Here is a 26,974-nt window from a genome sequence, read left to right on the forward strand (position 1 = left end):
TTCAGCAGTTAGTTTGGTTGGAGAGCTTTAAGCTGTCGTCAGTGTGGAGAGACTCTTGATAGTGCCTGTCCTTGACTTTTACTGCCACATCTCTCCATATGCATGCTAAACGTCTCCCATCTTCGCCCTCTTATCCACCCGCGTTTAAAGGAATATAGTGCATATTTTGTCATCATTTACAAGTCTTCATTTCATTCCAAACCTTTCTTTACTATGTGGAACACAAAAGATTATGAATTTTTTCTTCATGCAATTATAGTTCATGGAGACTGTGGCTTTCATGTTTCAAAAAATATGAACAAAGAAAGGATGTATGCACCAATTTTGAAATTATAGGTGTTATTTTCATTTTATGTCTGTATATTTAATGGTATTTTACTGTAAAATTACATCAAAAGTAAGGTTAGATCTATTACAGTTATTCACTGTATATTGTTTGAAAACTTTCTGTTAACTATTTTTAACCGTAGCATTTTTAAAATCACACTTTTTTTTTAGGTGTTTACAGCCAAATGCATGAAATGCACTCTTTTTATTGCGCTTATGTTGCAAGGTCTCTAAACTCTAGACACTCAAATCCTAATGATCACACCATACAATGCCCGATCATTGCTCTCAGGGTACATATACTCTTTGTTGACTTTTGCAGTTAATCCCTTGTCTTTTACAGGGAAATCATTGTCTTATTGGGTTGGGCAGATAGACGATGACTAGACAACCCCCCACTGCTAATAATGACGTTGTTCCCGATCACAATACAAATTACATTCAAAACAGTTCAATGAACGCAAGATTTTATTGTGCAAAAAACACCAAAACTGTGTTTCATCTTAGTCCTGTGTCTGCACTATTTTCTCCAGAAGCTATGGTCGATAAAAAATGTCTTTGTATTCTTTTAAACTAAATTTGTGGCTATTTCATAACTCCCTCACACAATGCAGGCGTCTGTTAGTGTGGCAGGTCTTTTGTTATTGTTGTTCTGTCTCTTTAGTATCGTTTTCTACTGTGAAACAACGCTCTGGGTCAGTGTTTGCCATCTTATGGAACACCTGGTTAGTGCAAAACAAATTCTATGCACAAGTGTGACCTGCACGTACAAAGTACCAAAATCTGTCAGCACGCATATTGTGTGTGCATACTATTCTGGTGACGAAATTTGTGCACTGTGCATGGACCCTCTCATAAGTATACTTTAGGCTTTACATTGCATTTTCAGTTCATGCATTACCTGGGAATTGAATCCATGAACTTGGCGTTGCTAACTCCATGCTTAAAGGACGTGTTTTGTTGTTGTTTTGGGTTTTTTTTGTATGCATTTGTTCTTTCTTTCTTTATTTTTGAACAAAAAATGAAATCTATAAAGTGTCATAAACAATACTTGCAATATGTCCGAAAAGGAGTGGATGAAGCAGAAGCATTATATTGATTCATAAAAAATTACATTCTTAAAATGTCAAAAAAGAAAAAAAAATAATAATAAGGTTTTTAGTTCTTGATTAAACTAGTTTGAATTGAATCTAATTGGCTATCAATGGCTTAAATGTTGGTGTAAGCATTTAAAGCCATTTCAGAGCATCGCCGAAGGCTCAACAATAGGTAAATACCAATCCCTGCTTTGAAACATGTAAAAAAAAAAGCCTGAATTTCAATATTTGGAGGTCTCTGAATTATAGATTTGACTCTTTATGATTGAAGATGTGTGCTTGTATATGCTTTTATGTATAAGCATGTTTAAGAATGCATGTGCTGCAGTTTCAGTTGGATTGTGTGTAGATTGATGTTACATTTAGTGTGTGAGTGTGTGTTCTCTGTAGGCAGCTCTTCCACGATGACCTTGTTCGTCAAGGTTCTGTTGCTTGGATTCAGATTTATGCATTAACTTTTCTCTGTGGTTTTGCTGCATGTGAGTGTAGAATTCAAATGAGTCTGATCAGCACAGCCACACACACACACACACACACAAAAAATCCACCATGAATATGTCGTATCATTAGGTTGTATCTGAGAGAGGAGTGCTTGCATTTACAACTTGACAATGAAATGAGAGTCTGAAGCTCCCGTAGATGGAAGAAACCAATTACAGAATATCTTGAGGGAGCTATTTTGACCTGGGCAAGTAACCACCTAACTAATATTCACTAATGCAATCACTTAACAATGCCCTGTTAACATCTAGAACACCCTAAAAACCACTGAAACAACCGCTGAGCAGCTCGCTATCGCATCATGGCAGTGAGTTTTGCATGATCAGATAACAAGATCTGGAGGATCACTTGATTTCAGCTTGTATTTTATGATCTTTTTATGTCTGATGTTAGTATTTCAGTCTTGTCCACGTTGCATTCAAGAGCGTTATAATATATTTCAGTCAGATTTTCTCTCTAATATGTGGCCTGTCTTCATCAGGGTCTGCGCTTGTGTATATTCAGAGTATTTCAGCCTCTCCCATTCCTCTGCAGTAGGAGGGGCCAGGTGGAGGAACAAGGCTTTTGATTGGCTGCTCTGCTTGACTGTAATTGCAAGACTGACAGCAGGTGCCGTCTGCAGCATCAGTGCAGCAAAAGCCTCTTCGTTTTACATTCTCACCGCATTCTCAGTGCATTAAATATACATTTGTGATGATAGAGAGGCTCTTCGGATTGATTTATTTCTATCTGTAGGTTTTTGCTGACTGTCTTCCTTTAAGTGCGTTTCAGATGAGTTTTTCAAACTCTCTCCCAAGGTAAATACTGAGCGCTTGCCGCTGCAAGCCTGCATGGGAATTCCCTGCTTAATAAACACAAGCGGGCACAAACTCCTTCATTGTGACCTGGAGAATTGTAATATCTCTCGGAGTGTACTTTGCCTTGCTTCTGGGAATGAAAGTAAGAAAGAGAGAGAAATAAATTGAGGACCCCTTTGGCTTAGCACTGCTTCTCATCTGCATTTACATGTGTTTGGTGGTTCTTTGGGATATAGCTCCGTATTGTTATTTTTAACACACACACGTGCGTATATATACATGCACTAATTCCACATAATCAATCCCATGAACTTGCCATCTGGAGTGAATCGTAGTCATCAGGTTGACTATTTCTGTCTTTATTTATTTTATTTTTTTCCCCAGATCACTGCAGAGAGTGTATTCTTATCTCGTCTAGTATGGGTCGGCGACATCATGGGGGACGAGATATTTGAGATTCCACTTCCTTTTAAATACAAAGCTGCTTTTCACCCATAATTACACATTCTAACAATCAGCATCTGCATCACGACAGTAGGGTCTCGAAACTCAAAATTGGCCAATTTCCAGTGAAATTCTACACGACACAATCCAAGCAGTTCATTTTGTTCCCACATAAAAAAATAAGTTAGTAAGCAAGTTAGTTTCAACCCCAAATACTTTTTATTTTTCTAACCATTTTTAAAATTCCCTGCAACCAAACAAAAAAAGGTTTCATGGCCCCCAGAATATTTTGTTTTATGAATATCTGAACAGGCAAAATATCAAAATAAATGCATTCTTTTTATCAGCACTTAAATTTGGGTAAGTTTCATTAAAAAAAGCTACATTTTGAGCAAAATGAAGAAAATCAAGTTTTTGCCAAAGACTACGTCAAGATTAGCCTAGAAATCTAGACGCACCCTAGCGGCAGCAAATATAATTTGCAGGCAGGGCGTCTAGCAACTCTCCGTTGGCTTGCAAGCTGGAAAAACCAAACTCTAGTCAGGCAAATCACATCGTGTATAGAGTCGGTGGGCGGGCTTAACATGATGACGGCAGAGTTGCGGCGGTTCCGCGTGCTACTTGAAAACAAAGAAGCTGGTGAACAGCAGTCTTTCGAATCGGCTTTGCCCGCGACTCTGGAAGACTTGGAGTTAAGCTTTTCTTTGAGAAAAGAACAAAGAACGGCACTGAAGTCATTCTTAACAAAGGAAGATGTGTTCAGAGTTTTGCCGACCGGATACGGCGAAAGTTTAATCTATCAACTAGCTCCGCTTCACCTTCTTCGTTGCTCTGGTTGGTTGTGGCGCTATCCTATTGTGTGCAGAGGCAATTTGAAAGACGACAGTTTATCCCGCCCCTCAGATTGAGCCCTGCCAATGGTGTGTTCCCAGACCCAACATCTGGATGTGGGTCTGGCTTGTCAGGCTACGTCCAGATGGGATTCAGAACAATGATGGAGTCCATCAACACCCCTAATGCTTGCACAGTCCTATAACTCGTCATGGGTCGAAATTTTATTCAGTAACATTTGGCAGTTTTGATTTAGATGCTGTTTAATGTTGATGATCACATTATTTTACATATGCATATGATTACATACGAGATCGCTTGTTTCTGCTTCTTTGCATGTGTTTTGAAAGAGTTCATAAAAAAATTGAATGTATTTATATAATTGTATGAATTTCTTCCTTTTTTTTTTAAATGCCTGTGGATATAAAGTACTATGAGTGCACAGATTTCCCAGTACTCAGATAATGGAGCCACTCTTTGTGTTTTCATGTTTTATTTTGTATAGTAAATAGTTTTAAAAACTGTATAAAATACACAATATTGCACATAATAAATCAATTGCACTTTTTAAAGAACAGAAAAACATCTAATCGTCTCTTTAGGCTACAGTAGAGCTATTAAGAATCACAACTGTTGTGGCACGAGGGGACGGCTCATATTGTGTTTCTGAAGTTGCCAACATAATTCAGTGGAAATGTGTTTTTTTTTTGTCAGTCACGTGGTTTGTTTTGCCCCTTTAAAAAGACTTTGGCACATATCTCTGGATGGAACGCTGCTTTTGGCCTCTGATGTGACATTCCCAGAATGCTTTGCTCTTGTGATGTCGTTCTGTGGGCTGATGTCGGTATTGTTTGAGATGATTTTAGCCCTGTTTTGCTAGATATTTTCATCACTTAAACTTACTTTCGGCTGTCACTCCACTTGATTTCATTTCTGTACACTCAGAGTTCTGTTATATACGGGAATAATGATTGCATTGCATTTCACACACTGATTGTGAAAACTGAATGTTCATTAAATCCACAAAGTGTGTACAGAACCAGACTGAACAAAGGTAATGCATCTGAGATGTGTGTTTTTTACTTTTGCAGGTCCAGTGGTAGCAAATCACACAGAAGGTGTACGTGTCTTGACTCGATAAATGAGTTTGTAACTTTGCAGTGTGTGTGTGACCTGTATGTTGTCAGGAAAGAACAAGGCATCTTCTCCCTGTAGACTGTTGGTGTGCCAGCAGAAGCTGGGGATGTTTAAGCTTTACAATGCTTGTGGAAACAACGTGAGGTTGTGTGTGATCGCTCTGACTCTCCATGCTCCATTTCATACTCTTTTTCATGTGTTTCTTCATCTCTCTCCCATATGAGTGAGTCTCATGGCAAAACACATGTATTATTCAAAATCAAAAGAAAAAAATAGACAAGCAATGACATTTAGCTTACAGAAAATTAAACCTTTTTTATGAGCTTTAATAATCTTTGTATTGGCATTTTTTTTACAATTAAGCATATTTTCCCCCAGAAATTCTCATTACTGTAAAGTAATGCAAAATAAAGTTAAAATGAATGTTTTTTTTATTATACCGTCGCTGTCGGGTGGAAAACTTGTATCTCCAAAAACGCTACTTTTCAGGAAAAGGAAAAAAAAAAAAAAAAAAAATTAAACACTGCGTTGTTGTCTTATATATGGTCAGACACTTGTATTTGTCATTAGATATTAACATTTTACCAAAAGCAAGCTCACATGGAGTTAGGAGGTTTTTGACCAGCGAATTTCTGCGAATTTGGGACATGCGTGTTTTGTCCGTCATTTAGATCGCGTCTGAGGCAGTAAGTGCATTGCGTTACGTTCCCAACAATTTCCAGGGTAGCTTTATTGTAGCTATGTGGCTATGTGGCGTCATTTGGCCAAAATCTCATGTCATTCAAGATGAAGTGCTATGCACAGGCTATTTAAGACAGTATTGGCTGTGACTCGATGACAAATTCTAGCCTAACACACTCTTCTCCTCTCCTCAAATTTATAAAACATTAGCCTTTATATATAGTGTTTCTTGAGTAAAGAAAATGCTGAACTTATTCAAAGAACCAGTTCTTTATTTACCTTTGCATTGCAAACAAGCAGAGACGCTCCAAACTGCGTGTGACACTTGGTGGGCGGAGTTATGAGGTTTGACTGACAGTTTGAGGAGCCAATGGAGTTATGAGGTTTAGTCACAAGCTCTTTTTAATACTTTTCATTGGTATAATATTTGTAAAACCTACAGAAAAAACGTAAAGGGTAACCAACAGTAATGATTTAAAAAAAAAAAAAAAAAAAGTCAAAATATGGAGATACAGGGTTTCCCACAGACAGACTGACAGACAGACAGAAAGCTGCACATTGACTACTCTAAAGTATATCCAATAAAATGGTTGCTGAAATGTGAGGGGTGAGATACTATATACATACACTGATCAGGCATAACATTATAACCACCTTCCTGATATTGTGTTGGTCCCCCTTTTGCTACCAAAACAGCCCTGACCCATCAAAGCATGGACTCCACTAGACCCCTGAAGCTGTGCTGTGGCAGGCAAACTGTGATTCCCGTATGTATTCTGACACCTTTCTATCAGAACCAGCATTCATTTCTTGAGCAATTTGAGCTCCAGTAGCTCGTCTGTTTGATTGGACCACACGGGCCAGCCTTCACTCCCCACGTGCATCAATGAGCCTTGTCCGCCCATGACCCTGTCGCCGGTTCACCACTGTTCCTTCCTTGCAGCACTTTTGATATATACTGACCACTGCAGACCGGGAACACCCCACAAGAGCTGCAGTTTTGGACATGCTCTGACTCAGTCGTCTAGCCATCACAGGTGCCGCGGTAGTAATGTTATGCCTGATCGGTGTGTGTATATATTGGCTGTCGGCGGGAAACCTCGTATCTCCATATTTTTATATACACATATATGTATGTATGTGTGTGTGTGTGTGTGTGCGTGTGTGTGTGTGTATATGTATATATATAGATATAATATATATTCATTAAATATTCTTCCATACATCTAGAAGGATTATGATAATGAGAATTCTGGGGAAAATGTTTAATTGTCATAAAAAATAAAGCCATAATGCACAAAAAAAGGTTAGTCCTTTAAAAATGGTTTCATTTTCACTTCCTTTTTTTAGGCAATATATCGTTTCTTTCTCTCTTTTGAAATATCACCTGAACATGTTTTTGTTCACCTGTGACTAAATTTCCTTTCTCCTTCCTGAAGAGCCTTTATGAACGTTGTCATGGTGAAGACAAGCTGACCTGCTCTCATTACGCTCTCAGACTGTCAATTACCTCCTCTTAGAGCCGTGACACACACATACATGCTCCACGAGATCTTATTTGCTCCGGTGTTCTTCATCCTTTTTCTTTTTGAAAGAAGGAACATTGTTTGATTCAGTGCAGATGTCACACCAGACAGGATGCGATGTCACACTAGGGTTTCTGTTTTTAAGTAAAAATAAATGTAAAAAGTTGAAATATAAATTTAATCTACTTTTCTGCAACACTACAAACTGTTCGGCGTCATAGTTTGTATTTTTATATTGCACCAAGAGGTCAATCTGTGACATTAATATCCTGTATTATCCAAACGTCTTTTTTCCATATGCAGATCAGTTCATCACAGTCTAGCTATGAGTGACTGTGTCACATGACTTCCTGTCGCAGAAAGTAAACGTTTTCTGTTTTTTCCATGGTTATGTCTGTAGTTGTATTAGAAGAACATCATTTGAAATTAAATAATTTAAAATGAACGGACACTGATCTTAAATCGCTTCCTATAATTTCAATAATCCAATAAGTGAGAGAAGCTTATATATATATATAGTGTGTCTAGAAAATCTTTAAATGTGTGATTATTACGAATCTAGAAAAATAAGTCATACTTTTTTCCTTTTTTTTTTTTTTCCTGGTAATAATAGTATATGAAAGTTTATATGAATTCACAGAGGCTTGTAAGATTATTTCCATATAAATCCCATATAATGAATTTGTTGACCGGTTTGCGTTGCAAATAAATACATCCTCAAGTGAGTTTTAAATCCATGAAGTCCTCTGTGAGAATCATCATCCAGTGCATCTGAAGAGTTGTGCTTCCGTTTAATGCTGCGATTGCGCCCATTTCCATGAGGAAGAGAAGACCAAAAGGAAAAGCGTGTGTCCTGTTTGTGTTTTAAATATCCTCCTGATTTTCCAAACCTTTAGCAGGATGAGGACCAAAAATAAAATAATTGTAAAGCAAGATTTGTTATTGATCCAGTTATGTCTCTCGCTCTCTTTAAAATAATTTCACGCTCTGCTTGAGGGAAATAGTGTCGTTATTCCTTTTTTTCCTGGAAGCAAATTCCATTTTTTTTTCTTCTTTTAAATATACATACATTATTTCAATGCTGGCTGCGATATTTCCAAACCAAGTTCAGTGCTCGCATCCATAAAGTACTGAAGGGGGGAAACAAAAAACAAGCTGATAGGATTTTCCTGATCAAAAACGGCCGTGACTAAGCAAGTGAACTGATGCACTTGGAGCGACGCATTCTGTCGTTGAACTCCCTTCTTGAAAATATGATGGAAAGCGTAATAAAGCGGTGTATGTAATCCTGCGGTCACATAAACCAGAGTTTCCAGCGCGCGTGTTTCTTGGCCTCCGCTTTGGACTTGCGTTTGGGCGTGGAGCCGATGGTCTCCTGAGGATAGGGCAGAGGGAGGAACAGGGACTCCTCCGTGGGACACAGTCTCTTCATCAGAGGTTGGAGCTTATCTTCCTGCAGTTTAAAGTCCAGCTCCACACTGCAGCACAAAGAAAGCACATAAAATAAATGCAGCTTCAGCACAATTCTACATGCATACTACAGTAAATGCGATCTACAATAGAAAGGGGTTTATTTGTTTATTATTTGTCTTCATGAAAATGTCTTAAAGGGGTCATGAATTGAGAAATCAACTTTTCATTCAGCCTTTGATATATAAAAGTTAATCGTGATATAAGAATATCCTGTAAGTTTCAGAGCTGTGATGTAGCGTTCACACCTGACGCGAATAAATCGCGCTGTCCGCGCGAAGATGGACGCTTGAACATTTTGAGTTTACTCGCTTCATTCGCGTGTGAAATTCGCTTCGTTCGCTCGTGACATTCACTTCACAACAGATGCGAATTCGCGTCATGGGAGGGGCTTCTGCCAGCCGGCTCGTCTCGTTGAGAAATGGCTGACATGGGCTGTGTTTACACCTCTTTTTTGTTCAAATCTACTGTTAATGTGTGACAAAACGTAGTTTTAAGACTTTTTCAGGCGATAATGTAGTAGTTTAAAGCTCAAATCTGTGGTTTATTTATAAAAAGAGTGCCTTTTTGAACATTTTATCTGGCGTTTTCGGAGTTGTGAGCTCCAGTGGATCAGCGGGGCTCCATGCTCGTTTACCCTGGCGAGAGCAGCCTTTCCTCGGCTAGTCCTTCTGCCGTCTGGCGCTGACTCTGATGTCTCTGTGGTGTCTCGAGCTATAATTCGTCTTGTGTATATGTAACGGCCGATCTTTGGTCTCATGGATCTATAATGTGTTACCTGGCGAATCGTTTAGGCTAAGGGCAAAGTGAAGTTTCATTACTTTTTTATTTTTAGACTATTTAACTTTACGTTACAGTTGTAGCCGACTAGCACTGACTTTGAATGTTTGACTGAATTTTTTGCTTTATTTCATGTATATCTTATTATACCTTTTACTTATACTTTTGTTTTATTGATCAAACATAAACTTGCATTTAACAAAAAGAGGCTGGGTTGTGTTTCATGTCATTTAATGTTATCACAGTGATAATCATATTGTCTGAACCAGATATTAATATACAGATTTTCTCCTCATTGTTGTCATTACTTGAGCAAGCTCCTGATTGGTTAACGCAGCGTGAATATCCGCCAAAGTTCAGATTTTTCAACTCTGGCGATTTGCAGCATTCGCGCAAATCACGCGTCAAACGCTCAATTCGTCATTCGCGCGAATCGCGTCATTCGCGCCGCCTCATTTGCGCGGATCGCACCGCAGAATGTCTATTCGCGTCTTTGCATTGACTTAACATGTAAATCACTCGCGTGAATCCCGTCATTCGCGCCCGGTGTGAACGCACCATGAGTTTCCTTTTTAGTCAAAGAAAAGCTTATTTTGACACCAGACACAACAAACGCTCGATCCACACCTTAACGTCATTGTGTGGTGAAACGCCGCCTCAACATAAGAATAAGTACGCCTGATTCTGTAGCCCCGCCCACTGACTCGTGGAGCTAAACGGATCGCGCTACCGAGCAATAAACATGCCGAATATAGCAAGATATTGCGCTGTGCCTGGTTGTGGAAGAACACAGTCGCTGCAAAAGCTTCTTTCGGATTCTAATATTATGAATGCATGGATGAACTTTATTTTTAATGAATATCCAGCTCACGTGGGGAAGACATTGCGCGTTTGTTCCTTCATTTCACCACAAATTCATTTGTAAACGAGACTGGATTTGCAGACAGGATATTACATTAATGAATGAAGCATCACTAGCCTGGATGCCAGCCGAACTTAGCCCCGCCCACAACATTTGAGTTCGGGAAGTTCGGTCTGGGCTTGATCCGTTGTGGAGCAACTATGCCCGATCATGAGCTGTTCGAACCAATCAAATTTTAAAGGCGGGCTTTATACGATGATGGCAAGGCATGGCAAATTTATTTATATAGCACATTTCATACACAATGGTTATTCAAAGTGCTTTACATAGAAAATTAATTAAAATAGTGATAACATATGCATAAGAAATAAAAATACCATGTATAAGAATTAAAAATAGAAACAAAGATAATTAAAACAGATGTAAAAAAAAAAAAAAAAAAAAAAAAAAAAAGATAAATAGATCCCTAACTGCCTGATTCTCTAAATTCGGGTACCCCTATCTGAGAGGGAAGAGATGGAGCATGTTCGCAATGTCTCCTGGACCATACAAATCGGTCCAAGACGGGCTCCTGTAGGGGACGTTACCTATGTCCCGCAGGGCCTCCCCTTTCTTGAGTCCGCTTCTTTGCACGGTCTGCTACCATTTTACCTATGCCTTTAGCACGTAACGACGCTATCAGCGACTTCTAATACCGTTAACCCTTAGTATATGTATCCCTCACTCTTCACAAGCGTAATGAAGCGAAGCACACTGTTCTCATTTTCCAATCTCTTCCAGTCAGACAGCCCTAACCAAGAATAATTATCAACAGATGCATAAGAAATAGAAATATACAGTTGTAAAGTGAATTAAAAAGCCTGATTCTCTAAATTCGGGATGATAGACAGATGATCAACAGTAACGTAAACATTCAAGCATCGCTCCGTTGCTCTGATTGGTTGTAGTTCTATCCAATTGAGTGAGAGGCATTTTCTTTCCTGGTTCACAGCCCATAATCACATCCCAATGGAGCAGAATCAGACTCATAGTCTGATTAGAATTGAGTATGACGACGTCAGGCTAAAGCAACACACTAATATGAGTAAAAAATGTTTTTATATGTGATAGTATTGCATTGTTACAGATCATTTGATATCTATTGATTATGTGTACGTGTCTAACTGATTCGGGATCAGATTAGAACATGTATGGGCCAGGGCTCGCAAAGTCCAACGTCCCGGGGCTATGTGTTGTCCAGACGGGCTACCAAAACGTAAGCCCGTCGGTGGGCCGCTGAATCTTAAATAGTGAAATAACATTCCTTTCTTGATGTGCGTTGTTCACTCTCTTGACTTGATATTTGAAGGAAAAATACAATCGCGGAAGTTTTGATCATGCGGACTTGTCTGACTCTGCAGTGAGGCTTGTGTGTGTGTGTCTGTGTTTGATAAAGACATTTTGCAAGCCTTGTTGTGGGCGAATCATTCCGGTTGCCATTTCCAATCTGCTTTCAAAACAATCCCTCACGTTGTACTCATGGGGGAGACTGAGCTCATTATGCAAATCTTATCCAATCATAGAAGTGGCCGTTTACTTCCAAGTCTTCAGTGCGTTACGCCCATAAAAACAGAGCGTTCCATGAGAGAGGCTCAAAACCAGGGTCGAAAATAGCCCATTAATTATTCATTATGATGTTTTTGAATGTAAAAACCACGCAAACGTCATTAGTTGACCTCAGACAACGGTATAAAAACATAAAAAAGCCAGTTCATGACAACTTTAAATTTAGACTTAATTTTCATTATGCAAAATATACTTTCTATTTTTAATTTTTTTTTTAAAAACTAAAATGAAAGAAAAGGCCATGACCCTCATTTAATGTTTGATTCTAGCTCTTCTGCAAAATTATTTGTAGACTTTGTAAATGGATAATTTTATAAGGGAAGGAAGGTAGTGTCCAGATGGTCTAAAGCTGCTGTTTTGCTGTACTTTCCTTTGGCGTAAAACAGTGAATTAAGAACTTCAGGTTCAAAAGATAAAGAAGTTTAGTGATCTTTATTATATTTCTCTCTCCGTCTCCTTTTAGAATATAGTTTACAGAGTTGATGTCGCTGGCTGTGTAAAGATAAGTGTGTGTGTGTGTGTGTGTGTAAGCTCCTTCTTCTGGGTGCATTCCGTCTCTGCGGGTGTTGCATTGTGGGATTTATCCTCTGGAGCATTCGTCTTATGTGCCGGAGATAATCCAGCGTCCACTACACATCTGATTCCCGGGATGAGTCACATTACACTCGATTAAAGAGCAGCGATGGAGAGATGGGGTGAGAGTGAAAGAGTGAATATGAGAGAGAGCGAGTGATGGTAGAGCAAGGGATTATATCACTTTAGCAGACTGAACAAACTTCCATCTCTTGAAGGAGAGAGTGTGTGTGCACTTGCAGACCTGTATGCTGGATTTTATCGCATCTTTATATTTCGAATTCTGAAATGTGGTTGATAAGCCATTTTCAAAGTCCTTGCCTACTAATTTGTTTAGTTTTTTCCTTCAGAAAGCTCGATAAGGCAACTTGAGAGCTGAATGTGACTGATGGTTAATTATAGCAATTGAGATATTCATAATTAACAATCTAAAACAGACTTTTTATACCATATTTACTCATTTTGGATGTGCATTGGTAGATTTTAGATTTGTTTAACTGACTCAAGAGCTAACGCTTCTATTGAAGGATTAGTTCACTTCAGAATGAAAACTTCCTGCTATTTTACTCACCCCCATCTCATCCAAGATGTTCAGGTCTTTCTTTCTTCATTCGAAAAGAAATAGTTTTTTTGAAGAAAACGCGTGTGTGTGTGTGTGTGTGTGTGTGTGTGAGAGAGAGAGTGAGTGATTTTTGGGGTCCGAATCAACTGGTTAAAATTCTGTCGAAACCACCGAATCCTACTCCCATCCTCAGACCATTATCACAGTAAACACATTAATGAAGTAAACAACGTCCACAGCAGTGTATTTTTCATTTTAACTGTAAAAAAAAAAAAAAAAAAAAAAGAATAGGCAACATTATGCCAGAATGACTGTCCTTCCTTTGCCGTACCTGAAGTTGCTGAAATTTGGGCTGCTGTCTGTAGATTCCCTCATGCACAACTCCTATTCTTCCGGATGTTTCATACGCAAATGTTTTAACAGAGGCTATTGTTTAGGGTCCTTGTCACAACAAGACAAATCGGCATTGCAAATTGAACATTTAGCTCGACTTGAATCGCCTTCTTTTGACTGAAAGTACTGCCAAACAACACTTTTTCTGCTCACGAGTTGCATTTTCACTTTCTCACAGCCTACTGGATTCGAACGGTCCACCTAGTAAACACCTTCCCATAATCAACGGCGCCGTTTTTATGTCGACCAGCCCTAGGGTTCGGTGGAAAAAAATTCAAAAATCTTTCTTTAATCCTGTCAAAAAGCCCAATATTCGGCCGAATCCTGGATTCAGTGCATCCCATTTGTATAAGTATTTTATTTAATCAATGGAATGAGAGACAATCTTGACTTAAACAAGATGCACAGTACACAATTTAGCATGACCTTCAATGCCTTATTGTTTGTATAAAATGTTTTTTTTTTTCTGCTAGAAGATCCAGTCTTCACATGCAAACGTAGGCCATTGGTGAATTTGTGCGGGTATACAATTTGATTTACTTTACTTTTTAAAGCTTCTTCTCTCAATAAGGCATTCTTAAAGAAAAAAAAAACATCCTGTCAATATTCTTACCTTTTCAGTTATCAGTAGTTGCTTGTCATGTCCTGAGATACGGAAAAGCAATAAGTTTCTCTGTGGTGATGAAGTGAAAAAGACTCATATTCCTGTCTCGCTGACAGAGCGTTCAGATTAACAGATAGAAAGAGACATTTAACACGCTCTATAGCCAAACCGCTTGTTCAGAATGTTTTTCACGAATGTGACGCACCAGCATTGATGGGGTTTATTTTGCAGACGGCACCCAGAGAGCACCATTCAACATGTGAAATGAAGTCTGTCTTTGAATTACTTTACAGTGATAAATGCATTGCTTTCCTGTTGATTTCATGCACTAGATTGTACAAAGCATCTTTCAGAAACACGTTCATTTCAAATTCAAAAAATAAATGCACTGAATTGCATATTGTCAGCCGGTCTATATTTAAAGCAGTGTTTCCTTGAATCCGTTTAACGGCGAGTGTTTGGCTTGAAAGCGAAAGGTTATGTAAGGTGTGTGTGTGTTATTGACTCGGCGCATTCGTTCGTTGTGTGTCTGGCCTTTGCATTCACGCACAGCGCAATGCAGCAATTAGCAAATTAATCACACAGCACAACCTGGTAATTATGCCCTTATCAATATGACCGTGTTCTTGCTACAAAGAGACACATACAAATCACTCATTACCTCGATAAGTCTCAAGAAGCTCTTTGAAGAAGCGGCTTTGAGTTTCTCCGAGAGCTTCTCACAGTCGGTGATCATTTGGTGGTTTATTATTGCGCTTTCTAGTTTCATATTGCTGGAGAGATGCTTGTTATGTTAAAGTCGGATGCTGATTTATACATTACAAACATTTTCATTGCACTCATCAGGAATATATTTGTTTTTATATATATATATATATATATATATATATATATATATATATATATATTTTGTATTTTCTTATTTTATATTTTTTGTTTTTTGTGGATTTTATATATGCAAAGAAATATGAAAAGTTAGATTTTTTAAATAAATTATAATTGTATGGATGGGTGGATGGATGGATGGGTGGATGATGGGTGGATGATGGGTGGATAGATGGATGACCGATGGATGGATGGATGGATGGATGACAGATGGATGGGTGGGTGGATGGATGGATGGATGGATGGATGACAGGTGGATGGATGATGGGTGGATAGATGGATGACCGATAGATGGATGGATGGATGACAGATGGATAGGTGGGTGGATGGATGGATGGATGACAGGTGGATGGATGGATGGATGGATGGATGGATGGATGGATGGATGGATGGGTGGATGGATGGATGAATGAATGGATGGGTGGATAGATGGATGACAGATGGATGGATGGATGACAGATAGATGGATGGAAGATGGATGGGTGGATTGATGACAGACTTTTGACAGGCACTGAATATAATATACATGAATATAATATAGATGCAAAAAATATTAACTTATGATTTTAAAATGACTTAATTAATAATCTAACTATTAACTACAATGTGGTGTTTATGTATCTATGTGGATGTATGAATATGATATTTTTTTTTTTTTTACATTTAAATCAGCATAACATGTCATCAAAGTTAATATAACAAGAAATAAGAAAAAAGTTAACTGTTGCAATGACAGGCACTGAATATAATATGCATTTTTGTGGAACGTATATATGCAAAAAAAAAAAAAAAATGTACACTGTAAAAAATAAAAAAGGAAAATGTACATGTAATTTTCTGCCAGTACATTATCCAGTTTTTTTTAACGGAAATTTTCTTTAACCCTTAAAAACACAAATTAATGCAGTGCAATTCAAAATTCAGGTAAAGCACATATATAAAAGCATATATATATATACACTCACCTAAAGGATTATTAGGAACACCATACTAATACTGTGTTTGACCCCCTTCCGCCTTCAGAACTGCTTTAATTCTACGTGGCATTGATTCAACAAGGTGCTGAAAGCATTCTTTAGAAATGTTGGCCCATATTGATAGGAAAGCATCTTGCAGTTGATGGAGATTTGTGGGATGCACATCCAGGGCACGAAGCTCCCGTTCCACCACATCCCAAAGATGCTCTATTGGGTTGAGATCTGGTGACTGTGGGGGCCATTTTAGTACAGTGAACTCATTGTCATGTTCAAGAAACCAATTTGAAATGATTCAAGCTTTGTGACATGGTGCATTATCCTGCTGGAAGTAGCCATCAGAGGATGGGGACATGGTGGTCATAAAGGGATGGACATGGTCAGAAACAATGCTCAGGTAGGCTGTGGCGTTTAAACCATGCCCAATTGGCTCTAAGGGGCCTAAAGTGTGCCAAGAAAACATCCCCCACACCATTACACCACCACCACCAGCCTGCACAGTGGTAACAAGGCATGATGGATCCATGTTTTCATTCTGTTTACGCCAAATTCTGACTCTACCATCTGAATGTCTCAACAGAAATCGAGACTCATCAGAGCAGGCAACATTTTTCCAGTCTTCAACTGTCCAATTTTGGTGAGCTCGTGCAAATTGTAGCCTCTTTTTCCTATTTGTAGTGGAGATGAGTGGTACCCGGTGGGGTCTTCTGCTGTTGTAGCCCATCCGCCTCAAGGTTGTGCGTGTTGTGGCTTCACAAATGCTTTGCTGCATACCTCGGTTGTAACGAGTGGTTATTTCAGTCAAAGTTGCTCTTCTATCAGCTTGAATCAGTCGGCCCATTCTCCTCTGACCTCTAGCATCAACAAGGCATTTTCGCCCACAGGACTGCCGCATACTGGATGTTTTTCCCTTTTCACACCATTCTTTGTAAACCCTAGAAATGGTTGTGCGTGAAAATCCCAGTAACTGAGCAGATTGTGAAATACTCAGACCGGCCCGTCTGGCACCAACAACCATGCCACGCTCAAAACTGCTTAACCCCTTAAACCCGAAGTGTCCCAGCCCCGGGACAATTTTTTTCGCGGGGGGGGGTTACTGAGCAACCACTGAATGTAATAACATAAAATAGGTATCATTTTAAAGGTCCCATGGCATGAAATTTTCATTTTATGAGGTATTTCAACATTAATATGAGTTCCCCTAGCCTGAATATTGTCCCCAAGTGGATAGAAATGTTGATCGGTGTAAACCCGAGTTCTGGCTGTCTTTCTCTGCCTTTGAGAAAATGACAGGCCAGACGAGCCAATCCTGAAGTCTCCTGGTTTGACGTCCAAGCAGGAACGGTATCCTCCCTTTCCTCCGCCCAGAGAATCTGGCACGCCCTTGCAAACGCTCCAGAGATCAAGGCTTGTGAACGAGTGAACGCTGGCAGTTTCTCAGTGTTTGGATGTACAAATGAAAACAGAAGTCTTTTTTCAGTTCCTTCTGATCTGCGATCAGTGATTTCTGATGTGTAGCTAATTATTTATTATTCGGGCACACACTGCGGCTTCTCTCTCTTCCGACAGAACGGTGTTTTCGTGTTTTCTATCTTGTGAGTCAGTGTTTTTGTACGTCCTCGTCGCGTCTATCTGTTCTTAAATGTGCATACAGTCGGGAGTTTCTGCTTAACATCGGCAGAGCCACATCTTTAGAGATAAACCTCACGCACGCCGAAGCTCGGCCTTCAACATCCCCGACCCCCAGTACTGCATCTGGCCCACAGCGGAGGCACCAAACGCGGCGTGAGATTAAGCAGAAGGGGGGTAAGCGTGAGGGTATCCGGCTAGGCTAGCCAGCTTTCCCCACAATAAACTGGATTACATTCGATTACTGCTGTTGTGTCTTTGTTTGCGCTGTGTAAGTTACTCAATGCGCGTCACTGACGCTTTTCATATGATTGGAACATATCTAGAAATAATGCTTTAATCAAACTTACTAACTCGTTCATCTCGCTGTAATGGTACTTTGCATGTGTTACAAAGTTGGTAGAATAATGATGAAGACGGACTCGGTGTGACTGGGACTCGTGTTTATTCAGAACTCTGATACAAACACAATAAACTTGCGCTGACAGACAACGCTCTCATAACTCAGTAGTTACTATAAATAACTTTGTTAGCAATCGCTCCGTCTCTGTGATGTCCGGTTCGCGAACGAATCATTCTTTTGAATCGGTTCTTTTTAGTGAACCGAACCAGTTCACCAAATCGGACTGAATCGGTCTAAACGGTTCGCGTCTCGAGTCAGCGCTGATCCATAATTTAAAGTTACTAACTTTCTGACATGAGTGACAGCCCCTCCGACTAGAAATAAACTAATAACCTGAAGTATATTCTAGTAACTACAACAGTTCACCCTGAACTGAGACATGCTGAGAGAACTGATGAGAAGTGAACTCCGGTCCATCCGTCTCTCTGGCAGCAGCTTGTGCGTCGTAGACCTCGTTAAACCACGCCCCCTCCGCTCATTTCAAATGCAAGATTTCAGCCAATCACAACAGTGGGCGTTTTTACTGAAGTCTCACAGCAGACACGCCTCTTGAAACAGGGCAGTCAGCCACAGGGCAAACATCAGTATAGACAAAATGCCTTTTATTTCTAAATTATGACATTTTATGATGTAAAAATCATACTAACAATATAAGTACACCTCAGGAAACACTACAAAATAATAGAAAAATGCCATGCCATGGGACCTTTAAAGCTTAGAATCTCAGCTTTTCAATGCATCTATCCATGTTGAGATACTCAAAACGAGTGCTGAGTTATTAATCTAAAACTGAGTGTACCACCCGAGGGCACCACCTAGCTGTGAAAAATTAATTGTCATATTTTTCAAAACTACTGCATTGATCAACACAAAATAGGTGTCATTTGAAAGCTTAGAGTCTAAACTTTACAATGAATGTAGCCATTATGATTATCTCCAAAGTAGTGATGAGTTATTTGCTGATAAAATGGGAAAAAAAAAACATAATTTATGGAGGGGGGGGGGGGGGGATTATTATGTTCTGCCATGTGTCAATCACATCATACAGCTCAGATAGTCATGTGTCATATGTCATTTGAAAGGTCTCGTGGAGCAGAATACAACAAGCCTAAATATTTTGGGCTTTGACTAAACTTTTAGCGAGTTTTTGTAAGTGAAGTCCTGCAAGACCCATATGTAAATAATATACTGATGCAGCATTCATGTGGCGTTTTTCGCTTGTAACTTCATGAAACGTGGAAAATTGCACATCATTATTTACAGCAGATTCTCACCATTAAAAAGAGCCCAAAGTCACCATAATCTGTCTTTTAGATCTATAGATATCCCTCGTTGAAATATGGGACACAGAAAACATCACAGAAGCACATGAGCGGAGTACAAAAATAGCAGTTGCTTAGACTTGGCGTTTTTGCTGGTGACTTCATGAAACAAGCTCCGATCGTTAAAAATGGCACACCCTTATTTACAACAGATTCACACGATTAAAAAGAGACCAAGAACACAACAATCCGTCACTCTCATCCAAAGTTCTCACTCATTGAATTATAACCTCACAGCCGTAAATATGCTAAATATGCTAACGTTGTGCTAAAGTCGCGTTTATGCTTGTAACTTCATGAAACAAGCTCCGATCGTTAAAAATGACACACCTTTATTTACAGCAGATTCCCACGATTAAAAAAAGACCAAGGACACCATAATCGGCCACTCAGCTCAGAAGTTATGATTTATTGAATTATGTACATGAAACCTGACAGGAGCACATGCTATTTTTGCACAAAAGTCACGTTTATGCTTGCAACTTCATGAAACTTTCTCCGATCGTTAAACATGGATTAAAAAGAGACCATGGACATCATAATCTGTCACTCGGATCAGAAAATATGGCTCATGGAATTATTACACATTAAAACCTAACAGGTGCACATACTCTTAAATAAGCTATTGTTGCACTAACATCGCGTTTATCATTGTAACTTCGTGAAACGTTCTCTGATCGTTGAAAATGGCACATCCTTATTTACAGCAGATTCTCGCGTAAGAAGAAAGACCAAGAACACCACAATCCGTCACTCGAATCAGAAAATATCACTCATTGAATTATTACACATTATAGCCTGACAGGAGCACATACGCTAATAAACAGTAGCTTTAAAGTCGCGTTTACGCTTGTAGCCTCATGAAACTTTCTCCGATCGTTAAACATGGCACAGCCTTCTTTGCAGAAGATTCCCACGATTAAAAAGAGACCAAGGACATCATAATCCATTGCGTCGATCACGAGATATTCCTCACAGATGATGTGTTGATCAGTGCAGTTTGGCAGAAAATGGCCATTTACGTTATATAGCAGCTAGAGGGCGCCCGGGGGCGGTACACTCCGGTTTAGATGAATAACTCAGCGCTCCTCAAGAGCATATAAAAAATGATAGATTCATTGGAAAGCTGAGATTCTAAGCTTTAAAATGATACCCATTATGTGTTATTATATAATATATATAATATAATATACATAATATTGTAATAATATAATGTTTTATCAGCAGTTTCTCAGCATTAGATTGTCCAAATGTAATAATAATTTATATTCTCTAAAAATATTAAGTGTTTTAACAAATAATACATACTTTTTGACTCTCCTTGCTATAATTTGAGTTATGAGTCTTTAAATTTGTGTATTTCTCTCAGAAAACAACAGTTTTGTAATTGTCAAGGACTGAACAAAAAGGCTACCTTTGTTCTAAATGCTGTAACTTTAGATTACTTTATGATATCGCCACAAAATGAAAATTTGAGAATTTGAAAATTTGATTGACAGAATTTTTCTGCTGCCCTATTTCCTTCCTGAGTTATTGAATGTTAAATAAGAAATATTTATAAAATTATTTAAAAAATATTTTAAAATATTCCCTTTTATCAGCAGTTTCTCAGCAATATATTGTCAAAATATAATACAATTTATATTTTCCAAAAATATAAAATGTTTGCTAACAAATGATTCCTACCATTTGACTCTCCTTACTATAGTTTTGGAGTTGTGAGTCTTTAAAGTTGTACATGTCACTCAGACAAAAAAACTCAAAAAATACCTTCAGGGCTTAAGGGGTTAAATCACCTTTCTTTTCCGTGACCGTTCAGTTCACGTTTCTAAAACGTTCTCCCGCTGATCTTTATTGTTGAGCTCTCTGTGATGTATCTATTTTTCTTAAAGAAAAAAATAATTTGCGGTCGCTGAAGTAGTAACCACTTTTCGACTCCATAAGCTCTTAATATTTCTGTTTAATGGGAGTATTAATTTTGCTCTCTGACTTGAAGTGTGGGCTCTTTTTCAGCCGATGCTTTACATACAGTACAGTGCTCACTATTTCCAGCTTTGGAATCACAAATCAATGTTTAATATTTCTCTCTGGATCAATACGGTTCTCCACAGAATAAACTAGAGCATCATTAGAGAGCAATGCAGTGAAGTGGCTGTCTAAAGAACGTCAATATTTCATTTGCATTAGAGAGTGGAGCGCAACACGAGTCGCAACCGTAACACGAGCCGACGTGAATGCGGAGCCGTTCTTGTTTTCGTCTGACAGGCCCGGATACCTCTCTCTCTGACGCTTGTGCGGTGTATTTCATTGATCGTTCGTCTCGTCTCCTGCTCTCCGCCCACGACTGTTGTCACGACCGACGCTTTTCACTGTTTCTAAGCTGCTAATTAGAAGCTGAAAGCCGTTGATAAGGCTGTATATCCCTGCTCATTGCCCCTGCATGCAGCTTAGCGCTGTATTCTTTTATGTGGCGTAGGCTTTCCTTCCCTTCATCCCTCAGGATGAGGAGTGGTTTGATCTCTCTCTGCTCCTCCTGTTTAAGCTCATTAACGTAGAGGCCCTCTCATCCCATTCTCATGGCAACGTTTACACAGGAAACGCATCAGTGTTGCGCTTAAGTGCTCGCGGTGACCTGATGTTCACCAGACGCTGACTGAGAACAAATCTTTTTTTGTCTCCGAGATGTAACAAAGTCAGAAAATACTGGAAACAAACGTTCCACCCACATCTTCAGCTCATCGGTGTCAATTTCGACACTGTCTTTTCTGTTTTCAACTTTCTTGACCCACTTTCAAGTTTTTGGGCTTGTTTGAAATTCTACATCATCAACTAGTATGCATAGAGTTTGAAAACTTTTCTGTTAGGGTAATATATCAAATATTTACAAAGGTTTTGCTGGTAATATACGGTTAAGCAACTTTGTGAATATTGCTATGATTTTTAATTTATTGATTTTTATGTTGTCCTTTTATGTTGCTTGAATTTGGCTGAAGTTACACGATTCGTCCTTGTTTGAGCCTGTCGGCGGCTGAAGTTTAGTTGGAAAATATTTTTGTAAATAAGTATAGACTGTCTATTTCATTGAATCACAAGATGCAATGATTCATTTGCTTCGTAGCACAATTTCAAGGATGTCTCCACAATGCACTTTTAGGTAAATATGGCTGCATATTAGTGCATGCATGAATAAATGTGTTTTTTATACCTGCTTTTTTTTAATAGCTGCATTGCCGATCCTTGATGCCTCTTGTGAATTTTAGTAAAAGTTTGTTAGCTTAATTAGTTGGCTCGCCTCTGTACTCTGGATATGTGCTGAGAAGCGTTTGATACTGATAGTCTAGCTGGTAATTAGTGTTTGCCAAAGCAGGCTTCACTGTTGCTCGCGTTTAGAACAGAAACATATTTTATGCAAATGTGTAAATGTCTGACCAACACATTGGAAGTTCAATATACGTACATATGCAGGGGCGCTGCTAGCAATTTTGGGCCCAATGAAAGAATACAGGCCAACCTATAGCGATCCAAAATTGTTGTCAGCAATTTCTTCTCATCATCACCTTCTCCTTCCTGACCTGCACATTTCCCTTCCCAAAGCTGAGCATTGGTTGCCTAGAAATCTAGACGCACCCTAGCGGCAGCAAATATAATTTGCAGCCAGGGTGTCTAGCAACTCTCTGTTGGCTTGCGAGCTGGAAAAACCAAACTCTAGTCAGGCCAATCACATCGTGTATAGAGTCGGTGGGCGGGCTTAACATAATGACGGCAGAGTTGCGGCGGTTCCGCTTTCTACTTGAAAACAAAGAAGCTGGCGAACAGCGGTCTTTCGAATCGGCTTTGGCCGCGACTCTGGAAGACTTGGAGTTAAGCTTTTCTTTGAGAAAAGAACAAAGAACGGCACTGAAGTCATTCTTAACAAAGGAAGATGTTTTCAGAGTTTTGCCGACCGGATACAGCGAAAGTTTAATCTATCAACTAGCTCCGCTTCACCTTCTTCGTTGCTCTGGTTGGTTGTGGCGCTATCCTATTGCGTGCAGAGGGAATTTGAAAGACGACAGTTTATCCCGCCCCTCGGATTGAGCCCTACCAATGGTGAGTTCCCAGACCCAACATCTGGATGTGTGTCCGGCTTGTCAGGCTAGAGCATTGGTTGATAGTCTTTGCAAACTGATTGTTTCCGTTGCTCATTTAATACTTCTATCGTAACACAGCTGGTTAGTTTAGCTACACATCTCATCTTGCTCTTCCTGACCGTTAACTGAAGCGTCGTGCTGGAATTCGCGCTCAGCAGCTGTGAACATAAAGTCTGCAGAACGCTGTATATGTTCGGTTAACCGTATTTTATTTTGATAATGAACAGGCTGTGATGTCAAATTGGCAGTGCTAGAACTGACACATCTTGTACGCGTGCGAGGCGCCGGTGTGTTCACTTGGATTTTTCCCTCAGCAGTGGAAACAACTTAATACTCTGTTATTTATAGTCATTTTATTTGTGTACATTAAAAATGACTACACTTAGCATTTTCACTGGCCACATTTGTGAAAATTGAGGGAAAACTGCAATATAAATATTTTTAATATTGTCTTATATAATTTGGCAGCAGGTTTATTAGCCTGCTGTCACTTTAAGACCTGATTCACGAATCTATTATTCTGTTACACATGCAGTTTCTCTCTCAACTGTTTACGTTTACTTAAAACTGTTTTTACGTGAGTTCTCGCCAAGACCGGCATTTGGACATTATGTTGTGTGTATTTTTACTTATAGTTTAAGTGCAATAAGCAGCGAAAAAATCATTCAATTTAAGGAATGAGTAAAATTATGCGCAATATATAATCCCACACAGAAATTCAAGCCCTGAAACCACAACAATATATTCACCCGGAGCAAATGAGCTAGTGAGCGAGCGGTGGTGGGTTTGTGTCACTCGCTGTCGGAGAGATGAGAGAGAGAAAGAGCAGCTGGTATTTTGTGTCTGTTCTGCTATAAAGGAGTATTGGAAGAGTTATTTGAGTATCGATATGTATCGAAGAATCTATATTTTTGACAACAATGCATTGCACATAGAGTATTATTTCAGATGCTTTTTTAACCCTTAAAGACCTGAAGGCATTTTTAGAGTTTTTTTTTTTTGAGTGACACACAAAAGTAAAGACTCAAAACTCCAAAACTATAGCATGGAGAGTCAAAGGTAGCTATCGTTTGATTACACTTTTTACATTTTTAGAAAATATAAATTACATTACATTTGGACATTCTCTTGTTGAGAAACTGCTGTAAATAATGCTGTGCCATTTTCTGCAATCTGTGCATGTTTCATGAAGTTATGAGTGAAAACACCACGTGCAATCTGTATTTGTTTTAGTTGGCGCCTGTATGCATATGGTGTTTTATTGTTCATAACTCTGTGTGGAACATCTCGTGATCATCGTAAAGGAATATGTTGACTTTGGACTCATTTTAATCGAGAGAATCTGCCATAAATAATGATGTGCCAATGTCAAAGTATTTTATGACGTTATGAGCAAAAATGCCACATGAAATCTATATTTTTGTTTTTAGACAGCACCTGTGTGCATATTAAGCAATTTGTGCAGACTCATCAGAGGATGAAAACAACACAACAGGAGCTTGGAGGCTTGATCTGAACGTTTAACATCTCGGATTTTGTATGCAAAAATAATTATTGTGCCACCCATTTCACTTCAGTTTCTATTGGCTCTTAAACAGAGATATGCAAATGGGAGCGGGGGCATTAAGGATCATAAAGGGTTAAAATACATTAATTGAAAAATGTATATGATGTAAAATTCAACCGCCAAAGTGGCTAGTAGGAGTGACTGTGTTAGGAGTGACCCTAACCCACACCACTGCTGAAATACACCCGTATTTGGTGTTTTGGCAGGTGTTAAAGTATTAGTCCACTTCAGAATGAAAATTTCCTGAAACGATTGGTCATTTTCACACTGGGGTGGCACTTCCACCTACGTCTAGCGTGACCTTTCCAACGTGATTACGTAATCTGTGGCGCGTCGCAGAGCAACGCAAGATGAGCCTTTGTAGTCAAAAAGTATATACATTTAAAAAAAAAAATAAATGTGCAGAGCCTCTGAAGCCCTTTGAAACTGCCTTGATTTGGACCTTCAACCCGTTGGTTGCAATTTAAGTCTATTATATGGAGAAAAATCCTGGAATGTTTTCCTCAAAAAACGAAGAAAAAAAGACATGAACATCTTGGATGAGACTGGGGTGAGTAAATGATCTGGAAATGTGATATTAAAACAGATGTATGGTTATTCAGGGAACTGATATAAACAAGTGTAAATAAGTTCAAACTGTTTCAGTGAATCAATGGATGCACCGATTCGTTTGATTCATCACATTGACATCTCGATGATGTGGTTTTTAATATTCTTTTATATGTAATGTATCAAATATTAATTTATTTTATAGCTGCATTGCCCAGCCTTGGTGCTCTAGTAATTTTTTGTAGCTTATTTGCTTAGCTGTAAAAGTTTGTTAGCTCAATTAGTTGGCTGGTCTCTGGTGAGATTTGGAAGGATTTGTTGTTTGTGTCAGTGTGCGACTCCAGCTTTGGAAAGGAAACGTATCCGTGCCAGAGAAAACAGACCGACACCCCAGTGAAAGTGAATCTGTCTCTCATTAGCACCAGATGCCCTCTCATCACTCACACGAGCACATATCTGTGAGGCGGCGGCGGGCCGCGGCGTTTGATGTGGACCGCTGGGGGTTTCGGGTCGAGCTTCATCTGCTCTGATTCAGAATCGCTTTACGATGCGTTCTGCCGTCTGTCATGTTTCTTAGCGCTCGGCCGACCGGATCCCGCAGGCCCGCCGCGCGTCACTGACACTCGTTAGAATGGAGAGGAACGCGCAAACACACGCGGAGATAAAGAGCGCGGGTCGAGGCCTTTCAGTGGGGAGATGTGGTGCTGCTGAAGGCCTGCTCGTATCTCAGGCTCATTAGCAGAGGGACAGCGTGCCCAGATAATCATCTGTGTGAGAAAGCGACTCGGAAGAGCTTTTAATGAAACATTCATTATTCTTTCCTTCTGTCTCTCTCTCTCTCTCTGTTGGAGGTATGATGCACTTATCACACACCTAAACAAGCTCCTTTCATTTCTTTTTGTTCTTTTTTCCACAAAGCAAGACCTGAAAATAAAGACACTTTCATTTCCTTGATTTTTGCATCGGCTCCATCACTTTCATCTCTTGGTGGTTTTTGAGAGACTCACTCAAACTACTGTGTTTGTACTTGGGATACACTGAGAAGTGTTTGATACTACCTGGTAATTAGTGTTTGCCAAAGCAAGCTTCGTTATTACTTGCGCTTAGACCGGAAACATACTTTGTGAAAGGGTGCAAATGTTTGACCAACACATTGGAAGTTCACGGTCCTATTGAATATACATATGAGAGAAATTCAGATGTCTGTGATATGAATAGAGTGATATGATGTTATTCAGGTTACTGATACAAACATGTCAACTAACTTGTTTAGCAGGAATCTCTTCATGTTCTCTCCATGTCAGTAGTTCATCAGAAATGGTGCC

The 26,974-nt window shown here is 39.2% G+C and overlaps 2 protein-coding genes across 2 annotated transcripts in view; one reads left to right on the forward strand and one right to left on the reverse strand.

Moving 5' to 3' along the window:
* Positions 1-2,493, forward strand: part of dock1 (dedicator of cytokinesis 1) — a gene marked incomplete at its 3' end in the record, with an annotated part of 157,184 nt that extends 154,691 nt beyond the window's left edge. The window contains exon 27 of the mRNA XM_079845555.1: positions 2,407-2,493. Within this exon, the coding sequence (XP_079701681.1) occupies positions 2,407-2,493 (87 nt within the window). The remainder of the gene's footprint in view (positions 1-2,406) is intronic.
* Positions 2,494-8,398: 5,905 nt separating this feature from the next.
* insyn2a (inhibitory synaptic factor 2A) overlaps positions 8,399-26,974 on the reverse strand; it is a 48,926-nt gene continuing 30,350 nt past the window's right edge. The window contains exon 3 of the mRNA XM_079846064.1: positions 8,399-8,819. Coding sequence (XP_079702190.1) covers positions 8,636-8,819 — 184 coding nt within the window. The 3' untranslated portion in view covers positions 8,399-8,635. The remainder of the gene's footprint in view (positions 8,820-26,974) is intronic.

The sequence above is a fragment of the Gobio gobio genome, assembly GCF_949357685.1.
Source record: "Gobio gobio genome assembly, chromosome: 20".
Taxonomy (NCBI): Eukaryota; Metazoa; Chordata; class Actinopteri; order Cypriniformes; family Gobionidae; genus Gobio; species Gobio gobio.